Source organism: Sorex araneus, chromosome 4, assembly GCF_027595985.1.
Source record: "Sorex araneus isolate mSorAra2 chromosome 4, mSorAra2.pri, whole genome shotgun sequence".
Classification (NCBI taxonomy): Eukaryota; Metazoa; Chordata; class Mammalia; order Eulipotyphla; family Soricidae; genus Sorex; species Sorex araneus.
This window is the reverse complement of record NC_073305.1, coordinates 191,744,524-191,764,804: the sequence shown is the minus strand read 5'-3', so window position 1 is coordinate 191,764,804 and position 20,281 is coordinate 191,744,524. Positions and strand designations below refer to the sequence as shown.

The window sequence follows — 20,281 nt, the reverse complement described above, 5'->3', positions numbered from 1 at the left end:
ACACGTGCACTGAGGCACGGGCATGGTGAGGCACACATGGCCCATGCCTGGGTCTCCAAGAAACTGCACCTGGGCATGAGGCAGCCCTGTAGGACAGGAGGGCAAGGCTGGGTGCAGTTGGAGGAAGCCAGGGACTCAGTGGCCTCTGCTGCCCCCTGCAGGCGCTCTCTTGTACCACAGGCTCTGCACCCTTCTTCCTGCCCCTCCTGGCCCCTGGGACGCTCTAAGGCCTGCCGGTGACCAGTGGTGCAGGTTTGGCCACTGTGCGAGGCTGGTGGGGGCACCCACGTCCATTCATACCCCTGGTGCTGGCGGGTGTTCAGTGGGATAGGACCTGCAGGTCTGGACCTTGTGGCACGTTTTGGGATGTCCCGGTCACACCAGAGCGGCTGGTTCCTGATTGGTCTGGGAGTATGCCCTACTCAGAACACATTTTAGTAGAGCATCTCTGCTCTTCCTTCCCACCACAGCGTGAGACACCGGGCCTGTCCGGGAACATTCACAACACTCTGGGTGTGGCCCTCAGGTCCGGCAGGACCCCTGTTCAGGAGGCTCCGCCCACCACAGCCCCACAGGGTCAGAGGAAATCGGGAGCCCGATGAGCACGTGTGTGTAGATATGAGCGCCAGGGCCATGGGGCGGCCGTGCTCAGGGAGGCGGGGGCGCTGCCCCTTGAGCCGCCTCACCTGCAGGAAGCAGAGGCCGGCTGAGGCTCTGCACAGCCTTGTCCATGCTGGCCTTGCGCCCAGCAGGGACTCAGACAGAAGCCCTTGGGCAGGAGCTCTTTCCCGAGGTACCCACTCTGGTCTCCTGAGACCACGCCCCCGCCCCCACTCCCGCTCTCTGCAGAAGTTCCCCGGATCCTGACCCACTTGGCACTACTTGAGTGTGGACCTGACATTCCCCTTGGGAGACACCACCTTCCCCACAGGTGGGGCTTTTAACTGTGTAATCCTTGTGGTCACCTTTAGTCTTTGTCCTAAGCCCCAGCAACATTTTTTGATCTGCCTCACCCAGCGTTGATGACCCTGAGGTGGAAACCACGAATCCCCATTGTCTTATTTCTGGGGGCCAGGGAGTGCTCTGGGCCCCGTGGGTGCATGCTGGGGCTTCCCCTGCCACATGGCTCCATGCCATGGGGTGAGGGCATTGGCTCTGCACTGCTGAGGACCATGAGGTGGCAGAGATAAAACTGAGTGGCCTCAGAGAGGAAGGGCCCCAGCCCGCGTGGGACTGGGCCGGCTGACTGCTCTGGCCTCCAGGTGCTGAGACCGGGCTGATGACCTACTGACCATGGCCTGTCCACAAGGCCTGGACTGAAAGCAAAGGACAGAGAGGAGTCCCCAGGGAGTGTGTGGTCCCGTGTCTTGTCCCAGAGTTGGGGAGACCTACACAGTGAGGACAGCCCGCCATGACCATTCTGTGAATCGTCAGAAAAACGAGAGTTAGGGGGCTGGAGAGATAGCACAGCGGGTAGGGCGTTTGCCTTGCACGAGGCCGACCCGGGTTCAAATCCCAGCATCCCATATGGTCCCCTGAGCACGGCCAGGGGTAATTCCTGAGTGCAAAGCCAGGAGTAACCCCTGTGCATCGCCAGGTGTGACCCAAAAAGCAAAAAAAAAAAAAAAAAAAGAAAAACGAGAGTTGGGGGGGAGTGGGAGGGCCTTTGCCTTGCATGAGGGTGACCCAGATTCGATCCCTGGCACCCCATATGGTACCCAAGCACTGCCAGGAGCGATTCCTGAGTGTAGAGCCAGGAGTAAACCCTGAGCACCTCCTGGTATGGCCAAAAAATTTAAAAATTTAAAAAAGAAAAACGACCCTGTGGGCCCAGAGGCATGGCACAGCAGGGAGGGGATTTGGAGCTGACCCAAGTTCCATCCCCAACACCACTATGTTCTCCCGAGCTCAGCCAGAAGTGATTCCTGAGCACAGAGTCAGGAGTAAGACCTGAGCATCGCTGAATGTGACAAACATTAATTAAATAACATTAAATTTGTTATCGACAAAGTAAGGAGTCTTTTTTTTCCAACCAGGATAAGTTCTCAGACTCTGGAGGGGCTTGGTGCCAAATACTCCGGCCCGCACAGTCTTTGAGAGTTTGAAATGCAGAAGAGAAACACGGGGACTGGGTGCCTTCCCCAGACCTGCCTGGGAGTGACACTCACCAGCCCACTCACGCGCCTGCCTCCACTCCACAGACCCCTAGGACGGCCCTGCTGGGCGGCCCAGCCTAATCGACTCACAGGACTGGGGAGGGAATCTGAGACCTCCTGGGTGCGCTATCAAAAGGTTCCTGGGGGTCTGCGCAGCAGGAGGGACCCCCGGGTCGTTGTTATAAGGGACCACGCGCAGTGGCCAAAGGACTCGGGTGTAGAAGCCTGGCTGTGGACAGGGGGTCGGGTCCCTGACCCGCAGGAGCCTCGTAACCCGCATACATGCGGGGTCTGGGCTCGGCCCTGGAGTGTCCCATGTCCACTCTCACTCGCCCGCCTGACCTCCGCCCCTCCCGCTGCAGAGCCCGAAGGGGCCGGCGGCACGAGGGGACCCCCCCCCCCCCGCAACGCATACCCAGCAACCACGGCCGCGGGCCAGAACCCCGCTGGCCGCACTTCCGGCGAGAGTGACCGGGCGGGGCTGGGCAGTGGAGAGGGGCGGGCCTGGCGGGTGGTGGTGGGCAGAAACTGGAGGCGAGGGGCGGGGCTACCAGTCGAGGGGCGGAGGTGGGCGGGGCTCGGTGAGAGGGCGGGGCTAGTCAATGGAGGCGGGGCCTCGCAGCGAGCCCCCCGGGCTCTCGCGTTGCGTCATTTCCGGGCGCGGCGCGGCGCGCGGACTGTGCGGCGGCCGGGAGGGTCCAGGCGTCTTCGGCGCCCGTGCGCGGCGCTGCCCGCTGCCCTGCCCTGCCCGCTGCCCTGCCCGCGGCACCGGCTGGCCCTCCCCGTCTCCCTGCGTTCCCGTGTCCGCCGTCCCGCCATGGAGGATCGGCCGCCCGTGGTGTCCAAGCAGCAGAGCCGGCTGGTGCGCGGTGTCCCCACGCAGGTGGTCTGCACGGCCTTCAGCAGCCACATCCTGGTGGTGGTCACGCAGCTCGGGAAGATGGGCACGCTCGTAGCCTTGGAGCCCGGCCCGGTGACCGGCGACGTCGGCAAGCCCATGCTGAGCACGCGGGTCCTCCTGGGGCAGGACGAGGTGCGCGGGGGACGGGCCCGGTGGGGGCGTGACCGTGGGGGGGGACCTGGTCACCCGCGAGCTGGTGTCCCCAACCCTCGGGGCCGGCCGCTGAGCTTGGCGGAGAGCCTCCCACCTCCTACCAAGGGAAGAGGCCCTTAGCCACGGCCCGTGTCCTCCCCAGCCGCTCACCCACGTTTTCGCCAAGAACCTGGTGGCGTTTGTGTCGCAAGAAGCCGGAAACAGAGCGGTCCTGCTGGCGCTGGCCCTGAAGGACAGAAGCCTGGAGGGGCTGCAGGCGCTGCGGGAGGTCATTCAGACCTGCCAGGTGTGGTGACCCCGCCCAGCATCACCCTGGCCTCCAGCCTCCGGGAGGAACTTCTGGCCAGACCCACCGTGGGCACCGCAGCTGCTTGGAGGGAGCCGGGCCGGCCAGGCAGGGCCTGCAGATGGAGAATAAGTCACCACCAGGTCGCTGCCCCCTGTGCCCGGTGGCAGTCGTGGGAGGAGTTTTTTATTATTAAGAATAAATATGTGTCTCAGAATGTCTCGTGCCATTAACGGTGCTCAGAAACTTCACTGTACGTTCGGGTTTGGAGTGGGCTCCAACCTCCTGATGGCCTGCTTGGCAGCTGGACGCCCACCAGCGAATGCAGTACCTGGACCCAAGTCCTGGGGCCCCGCACACACTCCCTCAGCATGGCGCCCAAGCCCAGCAGTGGTGGTGAAGCCCCTCCCCGGGGGTCCCCAGCAGTGCACTCCAGGCCCGGCCGGAGGAGGCTACTCACAGGGCCCCTGCCGACCCAATGTGGGAGAAGCAGATTCGAGGTCCTCCCACACTTAGAGGAAGTCCTCTAAGCCACTTCCGCTGACCCAGAGTCCCAGGACTGGCTGCGTCTGATGGACCCCTAGTGTGAGGGCTGATGCTGCTTGGGTAGGAGAGACCCCAGGGCCCACCATCCCCGCTGCCCACAAGGCCATGGGACCCAGTGTCCCCCCACCCATACTGACTAGCCTGGACCCCCAGCCACACCTCTCCTGGGGACACGGTGGTGGTCTGATGGCTGTGCCCCCTGTACCGGCACCCCTGAGCATGGGGCAGGCGAAGGCTCTGTGTCTGGTGGAACCACAGCTACTCCTACCTGCAGCTTCAGGATTTCTAGTTTGGGGCCTCTGCCAGCTGCAGGACAGCTCGTGCCGCCCAAGCCCTTGCACTATGGCTTTCTTGTCTGATAGGAGGCAGAGCCCCTCCTGTCCTCCTTGGCATGTATGTGGAAATAGGCATGGGGCCTACAGGGCCCAGGAGGATGGGGTGTGGAACAGACACTGGCCGAGGGGCACCACATCTGCCCAGCTCTGCGGCTTGTCGGCTTCGGGACAAGTACTTGAGGCCAGGATCCCAGACCTCGTTCACTGTCCTATTCACAAGTGCCCAGAGTAGCAGGGGCCACTGAGATGTTTCCTGCCTGAAGGTTTTCAGGAAAAGGACCTCGATGGCCAGACCTCTCAGGAGACACCCTGTGGGTCAGCTCAGGGCCAGGGCAGGCAGGGTGGGGGTGACCCCCAAGAGCGAGACCACTGGAGGTGGTGAGGACATGCAGCCAGTTGAGAGTCAGAACAAGAGCCCACAGGCGCACTCTGGGTGGGGGCGCCCAAGTTCCAGAGAGATGCGGGGGCCGCAGCCCAGAGGTGAGAGGCAAGCGTGTCTCCAGAGCGCCCCCCAGCTGGGTGTGAGAACAGAAGCCCAGAGAAAGCCAGCAGGGAGAGTGTGGGGTGGGCACAGAGCACAGGGAACTGGGAATGCACGCTGAACTGTCGCTTTGAGCCCAGGAGACACCTTCCCAGAGCACAAGGGCCCTCACGTCCAGACAGAGACAGGACAAGTGGGGCCCGACACCCTCTGCGGTCTCGAGCAGGTGGTGGCCTCCTGGGCCCGTTTACTGCAGGGTGCTGGGTTTAACAGCTGGGATGGCAGCACTGCCCAGGCCCTCCTGCCATCTCCGCTGCTGGGAACGTGGGGCCCTGCCCAGAGGTGGCTCCAGTAGGGCAGCAGGTAGGGCCGGCCTGGCAGGGGGCGTGTCTGGGCAGGGAGTTTCTGTGCGGGGCGCACCCAGCTTCCGGGAGCACCAGGAGAGCCCGCCCCTGGCCGCATTCCCTAGTCACCGGCCAGGAAGCCACTGACGGAGCCCCTGGAGGTGAGCTTCTGTGGGGACCCCAGCCCAAGAGGGGGCCGGGTTAGACCAGCCTCACCCATCTCTCCTGTGCCCTAGTGACCTGCCACCCACCTGGGCACGGGGCGGGTAGGCAGGGACAGGCCACCAGGTGCCCTGGGCACAAACTTTAGGGAGGCAGGCCATGGGAGCCAGTCCTGAGCCCCATGGGGGTCCCCAGGTGCAGAAGTGCCCTGGAGGCCTGAGCACATCAGGCTAGGGCCCCCGCAGAAGCCGGCTTGGCCCAGACCACCTGCAAGGAGTGACCGCCCAGGCAGGGCCCATCGCTCAGGCGGTCCAGCGGGAAAGGGAGAAATGGCTCCTTGGGGTGCAGCCAAGCTAATCCCCCAGACCCTCCATGGCCCTCAGGCTAGTGCTGGCAGGGGGAGCCCCAGACCCGCCCCACCTCTGCCCTGCATGCTGCAGCTCCTGTGCTGTGAGTAATGATGGGCATGTGTGCGCGCACGCGCGCGATATATATAGAGAGAGAGGGTATGATAGAGTTGGGGGTGTGTGTAAATGAGTCAGTGTGAGTATGTGTATGTGTGTGACTGTTAGTGTATGTATGTGTGAGTATGTGTATGTGTGTGAATGTATGAGTGTATGAGTATGTATGAGTGTGAGTGTGTGTATGAGTGTGTGAGTATGTGTATGTGTGTATGAGTGTGTATGAGTGTGGAGTATGTATGTGTGCATGAGTGTGTGAGTGAGTGTATGTATAGTGTGTGTATGAGTTTGTGTGAGTATGTGTATGAGTGTGAGTGTACGAGTGTGTGTATAGTGTGTATGAGTGTATGAGTGAGTGCATGTATGAGTGTGTATAGTGTGTGTATGAATGTGTATGTGAGTGTATGTGTATGAGTGTGCGAATATGTGTATGTATGAATGAGTGTGTATGAGTGTGTATGTGTATCCGTGTGAGTATGTGTATCAGTGTGTGTACGAGTGTGTATGTATGTGTCTGAGTGTGTATATGTATGTGTATAAGTGTGAGTATGTATGTATGTGTGAGTGTGTGTATGAGTGTGAGCTTCCCCCTAGCTGAGTGTGTATGTGTATGTGTGTATCAATGTGTGTGTATCAATGTGAGTATGAGTGTGAGTGTGTGTATGAGTGTGTATGTGTATGAGTGTGTGTGAGTGAGTGTATGTATGAGTGTATGTGTGAGTGTGTATGAGTGTGTGTGAGTGAGTGTATGTATGAGTGTATGTGTGTGAGTGTGTATGAGTGTGTGTGAGTATGTGTATGAGTGTATGTGTATGTGTATGAGTGTATGTGTGTATGAGTGAGTATGTATGAGTGTGCGTGTGTATATGTGTGTATAAGTGTATGAGTGTGTGTATAGTGTGCGTATAAGTATGTATGAGTGTGAGTGTGCATAGTGTTTATATGAGTGTGTGAGTGTGTATGAGTGTGAGTGCGTGTATGAGTGTGTATGTGTATATAAGTGTGTGCATGTGTGTATGAGTGTATGAGTGTGTATGTGTGTATGAGTGTGTGAGTATGTGTATGTGTATGAGTGTGTGTGAGTGTGTATGTGTATTTGTGTGGGTATGTGTGTGAGTGTGTGAGTATGTGTATGTGTATGAGTGTGTGTGAGTGTGTATGTGTATTTGTGTGGGTATGTGTGTGAGTGTGTGTATGAGTGTGTGTGTGAGTGGTTATGAGTGTGTGAGTATGTGTATGTGTGTGAGTGTGTATGTGTATATAAGTGTGTGTGCATGTGTGTATGAGTGTGTATGAGTGTATGAGTGTGAGTATGTGTATGTGTGTGAGTGTGTATGTGTATTTGTGTGTGAGTGTGTATGTATTTGTGCGGGTATGTGTGTGTGTGTATGAGTGTGTGTGTGTGGTTATGAGTGTGTGAGTATGTGTATGTGTGTGAGTGTGTGAGTGTTTGTGTATGAGTGTGTATGAGTGTGTGAGTGTGTGTATGTGTATAAGTGTGTGAGTATGTGTATGAGTGTGTATGAGAGAGAGAGAGAGAGAGAGAGAGAGAGAGAGAGAGAGAGAGTGAGCTTCCCCCTAGCTGAGCTTCTATGTGTCCTTCCGTGCTTCAGGGACTGAGTGGGCTGGGAAGGGGGTCCGAGAGGGCTCACAGGAACGCCCATGGGCCCAGGGATGGCAGGCAGTGCAGCCAAGCAGGGGCCCAGTGAAGCTGGCAGCGGCTGGCCCAGGTCTACCTGCCCCAGGTATAGGCAGGGCCTGGCCCACAGGCAGCTCCACTGCCCCGGCCCAGCCCGCCACCTCTGCTGAGTGGCCAACTCCCTCCTGCTCAGGGTCCCGGTCCCAGGAGGCTGCAGCCAGCAGGGGAGGTACCAGCCCTCAAGGTGCCCTCGGCCCCCTTGAAGGACCCTAAACCTGAGACTTCTTTCGCAGAGAATGAAGCCCAGAGGCAGCCGGGCCTGCTGAGGGTGGGAGCCTGATGGGACAGAGGCCTGGGGCTGTCCTGTGGGCCCTGCCCAGAAACCAGAGGAGAGGGGGTGGAGAGGACATGGGGGACCCCCTCTTCAGCCCCATGTTGGAGAATGTCCAGCAGGGGATAGGAAGGGCGGGTAGCTGGGGCTAGCCCTGGATGTCTTTTTTTTTTTTTTAGGGAGGAAGAGCTTCAGAGCCAGAACTTTATTGGAGAACTTCCTGGAGGTGGCGACTGAACAGGACTGTGAGAATCACCCTGAAGAGGTGAGCGCCTGGCCTCCCTGCGGGCGGCTCTACCCAGGGCCTCTGGTGCTAAGAGCTGCTGCCTCCCACAGCAGCTGTGTGTGTTGGGGGCCCCGCCCACACCAGCCACACCACCTTTTCCCAAGGAACGGTCGTCTGCCTCAGATGGTGGGGTTCCCAGTCTGCATCCCCCGCCCCCCGCCTCCAGAGCCGAGTCTCTACCACCTGCTCACCCTGCCCCCTGCTGCACCTCCTTTGCCTCAGTTTCCCACCTGCCTGTGTGAGCCCTTTCCTGAATACTCCTCAGGCGGGCGATGACCGTTGGCCCACAGAGCCCAGCTCCCGCCTCCAGCCTCCCTGCTCTGCCCCACCCCGTCTGTGCCCCTGGTCCGGTTCCTGCCTCAAGGCCCCACATCTGACTTCCTGTGTCCACAGATGCAGAGCAGCCCCCTGCAGTGGGGACACAGCGAAGCCTCCCCCGAGGCCAGAAAGATTACCAAGGGGGCTCCATAACTGGGGATAAAATCTGCAAACACCAGCCATCCCGTCGGGGCGGTCCTCGCAGTCGAGTAGACCCCTGCGCAGAGCACGTGCCCAGCCTCCAAGCTGGCTTCTGGCCTGGGATGGACAAGGCCCTGTGCAGGGTCAGCTGTCCACCACGCTTCCTGTCGCTCCAGCGGGAGTGCGGCCTCTTGGGCAGGTCCCGCCCCTGCCAGCCACCTGGCACGGGTGGCGGAGCGCAGGCAGCCAGCAGCCAGCAGGAGGTGGGGGCGGGCGTTCTGGGAGCTCAGGTGGCCATGAAGACACCTCCCAGCCTCCCAGCCTGCACCGCCCCCGTGTGGTTTCCAGGGCAGCCACGTGGCCACACTGATGACCAGCCAGGTGTCCCTGGAGGCCAGGCCTGGGCCGGGACAGGAGCTTCCTGACTGAGAGGTAGGCACGGCCAGGACAGCAAGGGCTGCCCGCCATGCCGTGGGTGGGCTGGGGAGGCCATGAAGGGGGCGCCAGGAGAGTGGGCTGGTCCCAGGGACTCTGCATCTGTTACCCAGTGCCAGCCTGGGGGTCCTGATGCCACCACCCGGCAGCCACAGGCCCCTTTCCAGGCCTTCAGTCCCTGCAAGCCCAGAGCCCCACGTGGGCAGAGAGGCACAGCCCAGGCCCCACCCCGGCGGGCCCTGGGTACTGCCCTGCCTGGCGCCACCTGCCGGCACACCTGCCCTCACTCCCTGCCATGATACCCGGTCTCCTAGGATGAGCACTGCTGTGGGGACCCCGGGCACGGCCAGTGCCCCCCTGCAGTCAGGGCCGCAGATGTCCCCACCAGGGAACAGCTCACAGGACACAACCCAGCTCTTCCTCACCTCGGCGCTGGCCCGCGGGCTGACGGGCACCCTCGTGGGGGCAGCACTGATGCTCTCCTGCCACCAGGTAACCGTCTGGGCACAGCGGGTGCTGTGCTCACAGAGGTTCTGTGGAGCGGTGCCCGGCCAGCTCCCAGGCAGCTATGAGCCCGGACTTGGCTCTGTGGGGCCCACAGGCCCTGAGGCCAGGCGGGACCATCCCTGACCCCTGCGTGGGGCTCTGGGGCCCTGGTAGGGGCCGTCGTCGTCCTTCCCATAGCTCAACTGGAGCTGGGGGAGCCCCGGGGCGAGTTGGGGTGTCCCCGGCAAGAAATAGGCAGAGGAGAGAGAGGGTAGCCAGTGGCCCCAGAACAGGTTGCCCTGAAGTATCTGAGGCCCATGGGTGCTGGTTTTTCACCTGAGGGCCCATGGGTGCTGCTTAACTCTGCCTGGTGGGAGAAGGTCTTGGGCTGCAGTTCCAGGGCCAGCCAGGGCGGCACCTAGCAGCCAGGGCCAGGCAGGCCAGTGCCTGTGTTCTGGGCCGTGGCCCCTTCCTTGCAGACCTGATCTGAGCCAGGTGCCTGTGTCTCAGCCTCCTGGCGACCCACAGCCGGACCCCAAGGGCTGAGCTCCCCACCCTCCTTCCCCACCAGAGCCCGGGGACAGCGGATGGCCAGCACCCTCGCTTTGTTTAGTTCTGGCTTGGGGCCACACCTGGAGGTGCTCAGGACTTGCTCCTGCTCTGGGTTCAGGGACCATGCCAGGAAAGGCCGGGGGACACTATGGGGTGCCGGGGATGGAACTCAGGGGGCCATGCACTCCATGTCCAGTGACAGTGCTCTCAGCCCCCTTGCTTTAGGGGGGCACCAGGCTGGAGAGGATCCCCTGCTCCCTGGGCCTCTTGCTCAGGGGCCGGACGAGGGTTGCCTCCTTCCCTTCTCGCCACGTGGACCGGACGGTTGGGCAGCTCCCTGCCTGACTGGTCCCCTATGGTGACTGCACCCAGCGTCATCCACACCCTACACAGGGCCCCCACAAACCCTGGGTTTCAGGATGTCTCAGAATGATGCCCAGAGAGGGCACAGGGTACCATTCTTTCCCAGCCACACTGAAATGCCAGCAGTGTCCACTCTCACCACTCAGGCATGGAGGGGCCTCGGGAATTCTCATTCATGCATGAATGAAGGACGATGGATAAACATGTGAGTGAATGAATGAATGAGCAAGTGAATGAATAAATGACAGCTGGTAGATAGATAACTGAGTGATTTGAATACATGAGTAAGTGAACGAGTGGATGAGTGAGTGAGGGAGTGAGGGAGGAAGTTTGAGAGTGAGTGAATGAACGAGGGAGGGAGGGAGTGAATGAATGAGTGAGTGAATGAATGAGTGAGTGAGTGAGGAAGTGAGGGAGGAAGAGAGTGAGTGAGTGAGGGAGGGAGGGAGGGAGTTAGGGAGGGAGGAAGGAAGGAAGGAAGGGAATGAGGGAGGGAGGGAGGGAGGGTGGGCGGGCGTGATTGGCCTTCACGGAGGAGCCCGGAGGAGCCCGCCGGCCGAGGCTATGGAGACCCCACTGTGCTGTCCCCAGATCTACCTGCACCTGCGCTCCTACACGGTCCCCCACGAGCAGCGCTACATCGTCCGCCTGCTGCTCATCGTGCCCGTCTACGCCTTTGACTCCTGGCTCAGCCTCCTCCTCCTGGGCGGCCACCAGCACTACGTCTACTTGGACTCCGTGCGGGACTGCTATGAGGGTGAGCTCCGAGGCCGCTGTCTGGGCAGGCATGTGGGGACGTCCTTGCACGGCACAGCTGGACTCCCCGTGTGGGGGCTGCCCCTGGGCTGCCGCGCTGTGGGAGGGTCCCGTGTGTGCGGGGAGAGGCCTGGGCTCACTGTCCAAGGCCACAGCCTTTGTCATCTACAGTTTCCTGAGTCTCTGCTTCCAGTACCTGGGCGGCGAGAGCGCCATCATGGCCGAGATCCGGGGAAAGCCCATCCGGTAAGGGGGCCCCGAGAGCCGCCGGCCGCGAGTGCCACCGCTGGCCAGGATGTGGCCTCAGGAACTGCGCCCGCCCCACAGGTCCAGCTGTGTGTACGGCACGTGCTGCCTGGGGGGGCTGTCCTACTCCATCGGGTTCCTGCGCTTCTGCAAGCAGGTGAGAGCCGAGCTGGTGCCCCATGGCGCGGAGGGTGCGTCCTGGGCGCGCCCAGACTTCCCCTCCTGTGTCCTCCCCTGCCCAGGCCACGCTGCAGTTCTGTGTGGTGAAGCCCGTCATGGCCGTGGCCACCATTGTCCTACAGGCCTTGGGCAAATACCACGACGGGGACTTCAGGTAAGGCTGCTGGGGGCAGGGGCAGGGCCGGCCTGCTCACCTCCAGGCCACAGGCGGATTCAGGAGCACTGGGCTGGGAGCTCACTCTTCACTAGAGAAGCCATGGAGGTGCGAGGGAAGCAGGCACCTAGCATGCACCAAGCACACACACACCATGTGCAGACATCTTCACATGAATGTGTACATGTGCACCATGGTCATGCACATGAATACACATGGTCAGATGCACGTGCTCTCCCCCTTACACGGTCATGGCATGTGCTCCCCCCAGCATGGGAACGAGCACCTCTCCCACCTGTATGTACCCCATGCTGAGGCACACCACAGGCGCAGGGCCGTGATTCAGGGGGCCGAGGGAGGCCTCCCTGGTGGGCTGCAGCCTGCAAGCGGGGCAGGCCTGCTGGGCTGGGGTGAGGGAGGCCAGAGGGGCAGGTCCCTCTGAACCCGGCCTCTGCTCCGGCCCCAGCACCCACAGCGGCTACCTGTACGTCACCCTCACCTACAACGTGTCAGCCAGCCTGGCGCTCTACGCCCTGCTCCTCTTCTACTTCACCACCCGGGAGCTGCTGCAGCCCTTCGAGCCAGTCCTCAAGTTCCTCACCATCAAGGCCATCGTCTTCCTGTCCTTCTGGCAGGGTGGGTCGGGCTGCTGGGCGGGGCTTCAGAGCCCAGCCTGCCCTGCTGGGGGGGTCTCACACCAGGTGGGGGCAGGGCTGAGCCCAGGTGTAGTGGGGCGCCTGCATCAGGGGTCCATCCTGGCCCCACGAGGGGCCCAGCCTCCAGGGGAGGGGCGTGGCTGACGGTGGCTGTCCCCAGGGATGCTGCTGGCCATCCTGGAGCGGTGTGGGGCCATCCCTGAGGTGCAGGATGTGGACGGCAGCCGTGTGGGCGCCGGCACGCTGGCCGCTGGCTACCAGAACTTCCTCATCTGCGTGGAGATGGTGTTCGCGGCAGTGGCGCTGCGCCGCGCCTTCCCATGCCAGGTGTACTCGGAGAAGAAGGACCCGCCAGGTGAGCATGCCCACCACATAGGACTGGGGTCCCCTGGGGGTGTGGGAGACCAGGCTCGGCGGCGCCCACACCCCTGCCCGTGACCAGCGCCCATGCAGAGCATCTCAAGTGGCCTCAGGGAGACGGTGAGCCCCCGGGACATCGTGCATGACGTCATCCACAACTTCTCACCCGCCTACCAGCGCTACACGCAGCAGGCCACACACGAGGCGCCCGCGCCCGGCCAGAGCCCGCACCCTGTGTCCCGCATGCCCCCTGGCCTGGCTGGCGGCCCTGGCAGGGGCAGCACAGAGAAAAGAGAGCTGATCCCCCCAGAGGAGCCATAGGGGCCTCGGGCCTGCGAGTGGGGCTGGCCAGTCCGGGGCCCTGCGGTGTGCTCTGCCCCTGCTGGGCCAGCCCGGCCGGGAGCCGGGGACTCTGTAGGTGGCCCCTGCCATGCATCCCGCCCACGCCACCTATTTATACATAAACATAAGCGTTTCTGCTGGCTGGCCTGCTCCTCGCGTCTCTGCTCTCCACAGCGCGCCCGGGGGGTGTGAGGGTTCTCAGCTCAGCCCAGGACAGACCTAGCATGTGTCTCTTCCTGGGATTGGGACCCCAGCCCTGCCCCTTTGCAGAGCCTGGTAGTGCTGGGGGCTGCCTCAACCCTCTTCGAGACCTGGGCCCACCTGATCATGGGTGACGGGCTGCTGCGTGGCGCTGGGGTCAGTGTTCGTGTGGGGGATGCAGGGCAGTGGGCAGGGTCTGGGCCTCGGGAGCCCCCCAGGCTGCAGGTTCCATTTACAGGTCCCGGGGAAAGGGGAGATGCAGGAGACTGGACTGAGGGCCTGCTCCGGGCCGGTGTCTCGAGGCCAGCTGTGTGGGGAGAACCTGCAGAGCCACCTCCAGCCTCTGCTTATCGTGCCCGACACACAGCCCCACCCCAGTGCTGCCCACGCCAGGCGCTCAAACAGGTCACTCAGCAGACGTGGGGGAGGGTGCACCCGGAAACCAGCCTTCCGGAGACGGCAGGAGGTTGAGTGGCCAGGGTCCACTGGACAGAGGCTGGCCTGGATGGGCCACTCTGGCACGTGTGCCCAAAACTTGGGATGGAGAAGCCATGGGCACTGGCCCAGCCCCGCGCTCCCAGCACAGACTCCAAGGGCTGGCCCCAGGAGCTGGCTCCTGTGGGGGGTGGGGGGAGAGGGCACGTGCAGGCCTGCCCCCCAGGGAAGGTGGCCCCTGCTTGCCAGCCCTGCCACCCAGCGCTGCACAGCAAGCCATCGAACTCGCAGAGACCAGGACAGCAGCAGTGGGCCGGAAGCTGGCACAGGGCACAGGTCAGGCAGGGGGAGCCCCAGCCTAGAGCTCTTGGCCCTGTGGGAGTCTGGCCACCCCACACCAGCTCCCGAAGATCGGGTGGGCCTGGCTGGATGGAGGTGAGGTGCACTGCACTTATTTCAGGCACCTCACAGCCACCCTGGCTGGGTGTTACACTTGGGGGCCAGAGTTCACTTCCCTGCTGCTGCCTGAACCCTATATATGGGGGGGCACAGTGACTGGCAGACCCCACACCCCCACCCAAAGCACAGAGCTGCTCACAGGACCTAGAAAACTTTATTGAAGGTACAAAGCACTGCAGCAGATGAAGGACAATAAATTAGGGGGCTGAGGAGCTCATGGCTTGCGCTGGGCCCTTCAGTAACTTAGATCACAGGAAGCAGCAGCACGAAACAAGCGCCTGCTCCCCTGGGCTGCTTGTGGGGGCAGGAAGGTGGGCTGCCCCAACCAGGGGCCTTTTCTTAAATAAAAATCCAGCTTCACACCGTGACGGCGACACGCCACAGTAGGGGGATGCTGGGGGCCCGAGGCTCTACGTGTCCGGCCTTACAGTATCAAACAGGAGAAAAAGGTACGAAAACTCTGTACGGTAAAATGTGATATAATTTTATATATATAGAAGTCTCTCTTTTAAATATTTCCCCGTGGCCCGATGACATCCAATGTGGATTACCTACCGCGCTACGGCATTGACAGCTGGCCACCGCCGGCCCTGCTCTCTGCCCCAGCAGGCCGAGGCCCTGGACACGCTGCAGCCTCTGGTGCCAGCTGTCGCCCACCTCTCCCTGGGTCATGGCGAGGGGGTCCCACCGGGCAGGGGCGCTGAGGGCATGCCCGCCTTACCCAGAACCCAGTGCTCTGGGAAAGGCCCTGATGTCCCTCTAAGCTGGGAAGCGGGCGCAAGAAGGTCCGGCTGGCCTGGGTGGCAGCAGTCCCCGTCCCAGCCTCCCAAAAGACCCCTCAGTCAACCCGACGCAGAGGGAACGTCTCCCCACCTGCACCCACATCACTTCTACGGGCACCCCCACCGCCCCACAGTGTGTGAGCAGCGGCTTGGGCAAAGGTCACGCAGGGCCACATGTACCCTGCAGAGCTGAGCTCCTTCAGAATCCGGGGGTCAGTGCAGGCGCCCGCCCACTGGCCAGGGCACAGACAGGCACAAGATGGGGACACAGGCCCTGTGGATCAAGAGCGATGCGTCTGGCCCCGAGGCCCGGCCCAGGGAGACCCCAGGTCCATCCCCAAGGGGCGCCCTGCCCACACTAGGTCGTGGCTGAAAAGGGCACGGAGCTGGCGAGCTCGGCCGACTTGACAATGGTGATGACACTGGTGGTGGCCACCTTGGTGGGCGCCACGGGGCCGCGGGCCACAGTGCGGGCGAAGGTCTGCAAGGCCTCGTACTTGGAGCGAAGTGCGTCCAGCTCCAGCCGCATGCTGGCGTTCTCCGAGGCCAGCTTCTCCACCTCCTGCTGCAGCTCCACCCGCTGCCGCTCCAGCTCCTCTTTCTGTGTCACGCGCTTGATACGGCAGCTGGCGGCGTAGCCGCGGTTCTTGAGAGTGCGACGCCGCTGCTTCAGCCGTACCACCTCCTCCTTGGTCAGGCCACGCAGGTGCTGGTTCAGCTCCCGCACCGACATGGACACCAGCTCATCGTCACTCAGCACGGGGGCGTTCTCGCCCGCCTCCTTCTTGACCTGTGGGGCACACAGCTGAGCCCTGGGTTCCCCAGGCACCAACACCGCCTGTCCCCCGCCCCATCCCACCTGTCACCAGGGCATGGGCCAGCACACAGTGGGTGGCAGAGAAGGACCCCTGGCACCTCCAGAGCCCCCCTGAGGGCCATGTCCACCCTGCCAGATGTGGAGGGGTGGACCACTCTGTCCCAGGCGAGAAGCACTCAGAGGGGACTCGGCCTCGGCGGGCTCAACAGGCCGCACCCCACACCTCCCGCTCACCTTTAGTGCCTTGTTCGGTCTGGGAGTCGTCGTCATAACCTGGCACCGGCACCCGACAAGCGCTGGGAGTTGTCACTAGGGAGACAGAGCAGACCTAGTTGGTTGGGCCAGGCTGCAGCCGTCAGAGGTCACCCCACCCTCACTGCCCCACAGCGTCCGAAGTAAGTATCCTTCAGTGCCCGCGTCTGAGCTGCCCGACACTCTCGGGGTCTGTGCTGGGAGCTCCTGGCATGGGGGGTAATGCAGGTGCCCACTGTGGCTGCTCCCAGCCTCAGCCCCAAATTCCGACATCAGTCTGGGGGCCCAGTGCTGACAAGCCCCAAGGCACTCTGCCCACCAGAGAGGCACCCACCACGCTTGGGGCCCCGCCCACCTCAGCAATCCTAGCGCTGAAGGGCACTGCAGTGGTGACATCACTGCACCACCTGCATCGCCCCTGCCAGGCCCCAAACCCCTGGTGGGCAGGGTGGTATGGGGCTGAAGGAAGAAGGAGGGGGGTCAGCTTCAGTGCCCGCCCTGCTTAAGCACCTCCTGTACTGGGTCACACATTCTAATCATTCATAGAAAAGCAGCCAACCCATCCCGCGCACGATTCCCCCCTCTGATAGTTGCCATGGCGACCTTGGGAAGTAGCCAACCCTGATGGTTGCCATGGCAACAGGGAAGCCCACAGCAACCACTGGTCAGGGCCCTGAACGGCCATTGGGGGTGTCTCCAGAGGCCAGTGGGAGAACGGGCAGCCCCCATCAGAGACCCCTGAACACAGACCCTGCCAGTGGTACTCTCCTGGGGGCCTGGCGCCTAGTGCCCCCAAACCTGGCTGTCCTCTGGCCCAGGGTGGTGATGAGGATGGGGGCAACCCTCCGAGAATGGAGAAGCTCCCCCCAGCCCCACCCCTAGGTCAAGGCCATCGCCAGCAGCGGTCTGAAACCCTGGGAAACTTTTCCATGTCGGGAGGGGGCGGCGCCAGCACACAGGCCGGGACTCGGGCATAGCTGGGCGGTGAGTCACCCTGTTTACAGGAGCCAGTCACATTCCGGCCGCCAGGCTGCTGCTCCCGCGGGAAGGCCCGGCTGACCAGGCCACCGCCCTCTACCAGGGGGGCCCGAAAGGTGGCCGGGCACAGCCCCACCTGAGGCCACTGACTCCCCCCGGCCTCAGGGGACACTGCTGGAACCGCTGGGTCCCGTGTGTGGGGGGGCGCACTGTGGGAACTCCCTTAAGCCTAGAACCTTCTGTGGGAGGAGCTTGAGGGAGGCGGAGGGTGGCACGTGCAGATGTGGAGGTAGGTCTGACAGGAGGCAGGGGAGGGACTCGGTCAGGAAGCTCTGCTGGCCGCGTGCAGGTGCCACAACAGCAGACCTGCCGGCCCCTCTGCCCGTGCACTTGCGGCTCCTAGAAGCTGATGCCCAGCACAGACCCCAGCGCCACTTCCCACGTGGCTCTGAGAAAGGGGCTCCGGCATGAGGAGCTTCGAGAGCCCAGTGCCCACAGCCCTGGCAGGGGTTGTGCCCACAGGGCCGACGCCCCCGCTCGCGGCAGCTCCAGGGTGCCACCACTGCCCATGCCCTAGTCAGCACCGCTGAGTCAGGGCACACAGCTCCTGACCTCGGTCAAGTCACTGAGAACTTGCAGCCCACCTGCCCAGGGAGGGGCGCCCCACAGCCAGGCCCCAGGGAAGAGAGAGGGGCTCCTCTGCAGAGGAGGGGTCCCAGCTGCCAGCACCACGCACACTTCCTGCAGGGTCTAGCTGGGCTCCCCTGCCCGGGTGCAGACAGCGGGGCCACCCCTCCAGACACCTCTGCCACACACTCCCGGGCACCTGTTTGAACTCTCCAAGTGCCTGCAGCATGGAAGGGGAGTGTCCCCCGAGAGGGCCGACTGCCCCAGAAGGTGCAGATTTCACTCAGAAGCTACTGCTGTGAGGAGGCTGGAGGGGACAGGGCGTCTTCAGTGACCCCAGACTAGGTGTCCCTGAAGAGTCACGAGCACAGGGAGAGAAACATCCTGGACCAGGCTCATTCCCAGGAGCCTCCACACATCAGGCACCGAGTTCAGGGGCATGCCCCGCAGTTCCCACTAGAACCCCCAGCCCGGCCCCCGCCCAGCTGCAGGCTGGCCCTGGCAGGCCGCCCTTGGGCAGGACGTGACTGTCTGCGGCTGGAGGACATGTGTCACCTCGCCTTTGCAGTGGCAGGAAGCTGTGTCACCCTGGCTCCATCCAGAGGTGACCCAGGGCTGGCAGCAACCAGGCGTCACACCCCCACCGGCCAGCTCTGCACCCTCCAACTCCTAAGGCAGCCCTGGGTTCCTGAAGGTCCTGACCCCCACCCCGCCGAGCGCCCTGCCCTCTCCCCATCTGACCCGCTCTCCTGCACCCTCTATTGCGGCTCCAGCTCCTGACACCCCATGGCCAGCCCTGGGGGTCTGAACCTGCCCGGGGAGGTCTGAGGCCCAAAGCACAGACCAGCAGGAAGGGTGGTCCTAGCAGCAGGCCCGAGAGGGTGGGAACTTCTGGGTGCAACTGGGTTCCTGGAACTTTTTTTTCTTTCTTTATTCCTGAAAACTGGGAAAAAGCAGTTCGGGGACACCCTTGGGCCTGGCTCCCGCTGCTAAATGATGCGGGTGCGTCCCACTTGCTCTACGTTCTCGAGAGAACACTTTCAGTTTCCCGGAGCTGTGAGAAAGAGGAACCGCGCCGCCAGTGGCTCGGGAAAAGCAAAAGTAAGCGGGGCCGCGTCGCGGGAGGCGGGGCGGTGAGTCACTGTTTACAGCCGCCCGCCGGCCCACTTCCGCGGACGGCCCGGCTCCGGTCCCGGTCCGGAACCTGCACCCGCCACGGCGGCCTGAGCACAGACGCGCAGGGCCCGCGCGCACGTGGAGGGCAGAAGCGTCTAGAACCGCCGCGCCCGCTGCCCGCCCGGACCCGAGCCCGCCCCCTCGGGGACCCCGCGGGCCGCCCCCGCACGCCCGCCGCGCCCGGCCCGGGGTCCCGCAACAGGTGGCAGGTGCGGCCCACGGGGCCCGCACGGCCGGCACGTGGCGCAACCCCCGCCCCCGCGCCGCCGCCGGGGCCTGGAAGGGGCTGGGCGCGGCCCCCGGGCCCCTCCGGGCCGAGCCGGAGCGCGGCAGGTGCGCGGGTCGCCGGGTCGGGCCGCGCCGAGACCCGCGGCCGGAGGGCCCAGGGCCCGCTCACCTGGCTTCGCGCAGGCGCGAGCGCGCGGCGGCTCCTGGGCTCGCGCTCTCTGCCCTCGCGCTCGCTCCCCGCGGCCACCGCCCGCGCCGCGCGCTTCGGCTCCGACTTCGCGAAGAACAACAAGTCCGCCCGCCCGCCCGGCTCCCGGCCTCTGACACCGCTTCCGGGATAGCGTCGGCGCGCGTCACCAGGCCCCGCCCTCGCGGCCCGCGCCGGGCTCGGCCGCCCGCCCCGCCCAACTCCCGATCCCGCCAACCCCGCGCCGGGTTTGGCTGACACGCCCCGCTCCCTCCCCGCCACCCCCGCTCCCGCCAACCCCGTACCGGGCTCGGCCGCTCCGGCCCGCCCCCGCCCCACCCACCTCCCGCTTCTGCCAACCCCGCACCGGGCTCGGCCGCCTCCGCCCCGCCCGCCTCCGCCCCGCCCACCTCCCGCTCCCGCCAACCCCGCGCCGGGCTCGGTCGCTTCGCCCCGCCCACCTCCCGCTCCCGCCAACCCCGCGCCGAGCTCGGGCCGCACCTGCTCCGCCTACTTCCCGCTCCCGCCAACACCGCGCCGGGATCGGGCCGCCCCCGCCCCACCCACTTCCCGTTCCCGCCAATCCCGCGCCGGGTTCGGGCTGAGCCCGGCCCCCCCCCCCGTCCCCACTCCCTCCCCTGAGAACCCAGCGCGGGTCTCGGGCCGCGCCTTGCTCGCCGCTCCGCCCAGCGCCCCGCCTCCGCGAGCTCCGTGCTTGACTCAGGCCGCTGCGCACCCCCACCTGTTCGCCCGCCTACTTTGCGTGCTGCGGCTCCGCCCATCTAGGCCCCGCCCCGCCCGGGCTCCGCTGCCCTGCGCAGCCGCACGAGCAATGGCAGCCCCACCTGCTCCCGGCCACGCCCGGGCCTGCGCGCCCTCGGGGTCTGGGCTCCCGGGTTCTCTTCGCTTCCTCGGCTCTTCCCGCAGGCTCCCGCGCCGTCTCTGGGAGGGACTGAGGACTAGAGCTTCAAGCGGGGCTGTGTATGGGCCAGCACCCGGAAAGGACAGAGGGAACTGGGGCCACTCCTCCTAGTGGACCGAGGGTTCTCCCGTTACAAACCCGTTACAC

The 20,281-nt window shown here is 63.7% G+C and overlaps 3 protein-coding genes across 3 annotated transcripts; 2 read left to right on the top strand and 1 right to left on the bottom strand.

The window, feature by feature from the left end:
* The first annotated feature begins 2,801 nt into the window (after window positions 1-2,801).
* On the top strand, window positions 2,802-3,729 carry PSMG3 (proteasome assembly chaperone 3). Its single transcript, XM_004617356.2, has 2 exons — window positions 2,802-3,189; window positions 3,353-3,729. Exons 1-2 carry the CDS (start codon window positions 2,974-2,976, stop codon window positions 3,503-3,505), a joined length of 369 nt encoding a protein of 122 aa, XP_004617413.1. The 5' UTR covers window positions 2,802-2,973; the 3' UTR covers window positions 3,506-3,729.
* Window positions 3,730-7,972: 4,243 nt separating this feature from the next.
* TMEM184A (transmembrane protein 184A) lies at window positions 7,973-13,201 on the top strand. Its single transcript, XM_004617256.3, has 10 exons — window positions 7,973-8,060; window positions 8,889-8,972; window positions 9,290-9,467; window positions 10,968-11,133; window positions 11,288-11,378; window positions 11,460-11,535; window positions 11,621-11,712; window positions 12,179-12,348; window positions 12,529-12,723; window positions 12,811-13,201. The coding sequence occupies exons 3-10, from the start codon at window positions 9,291-9,293 to the stop codon at window positions 13,047-13,049; spliced, it is 1,206 nt and encodes a 401-aa protein (XP_004617313.3). The 5' UTR covers window positions 7,973-8,060; window positions 8,889-8,972; window position 9,290; the 3' UTR covers window positions 13,050-13,201.
* Window positions 13,202-14,300: 1,099 nt separating this feature from the next.
* MAFK (MAF bZIP transcription factor K) lies at window positions 14,301-19,362 on the bottom strand. The gene is made up of 3 exons (XM_055135308.1): window positions 19,195-19,362; window positions 15,999-16,073; window positions 14,301-15,737 (listed from the first exon to the last, which is right to left on the bottom strand). The coding sequence occupies exons 2-3, from the start codon at window positions 16,032-16,034 to the stop codon at window positions 15,306-15,308; spliced, it is 468 nt and encodes a 155-aa protein (XP_054991283.1). The 5' UTR covers window positions 16,035-16,073; window positions 19,195-19,362; the 3' UTR covers window positions 14,301-15,305.
* Window positions 19,363-20,281: the final 919 nt, after the last annotated feature.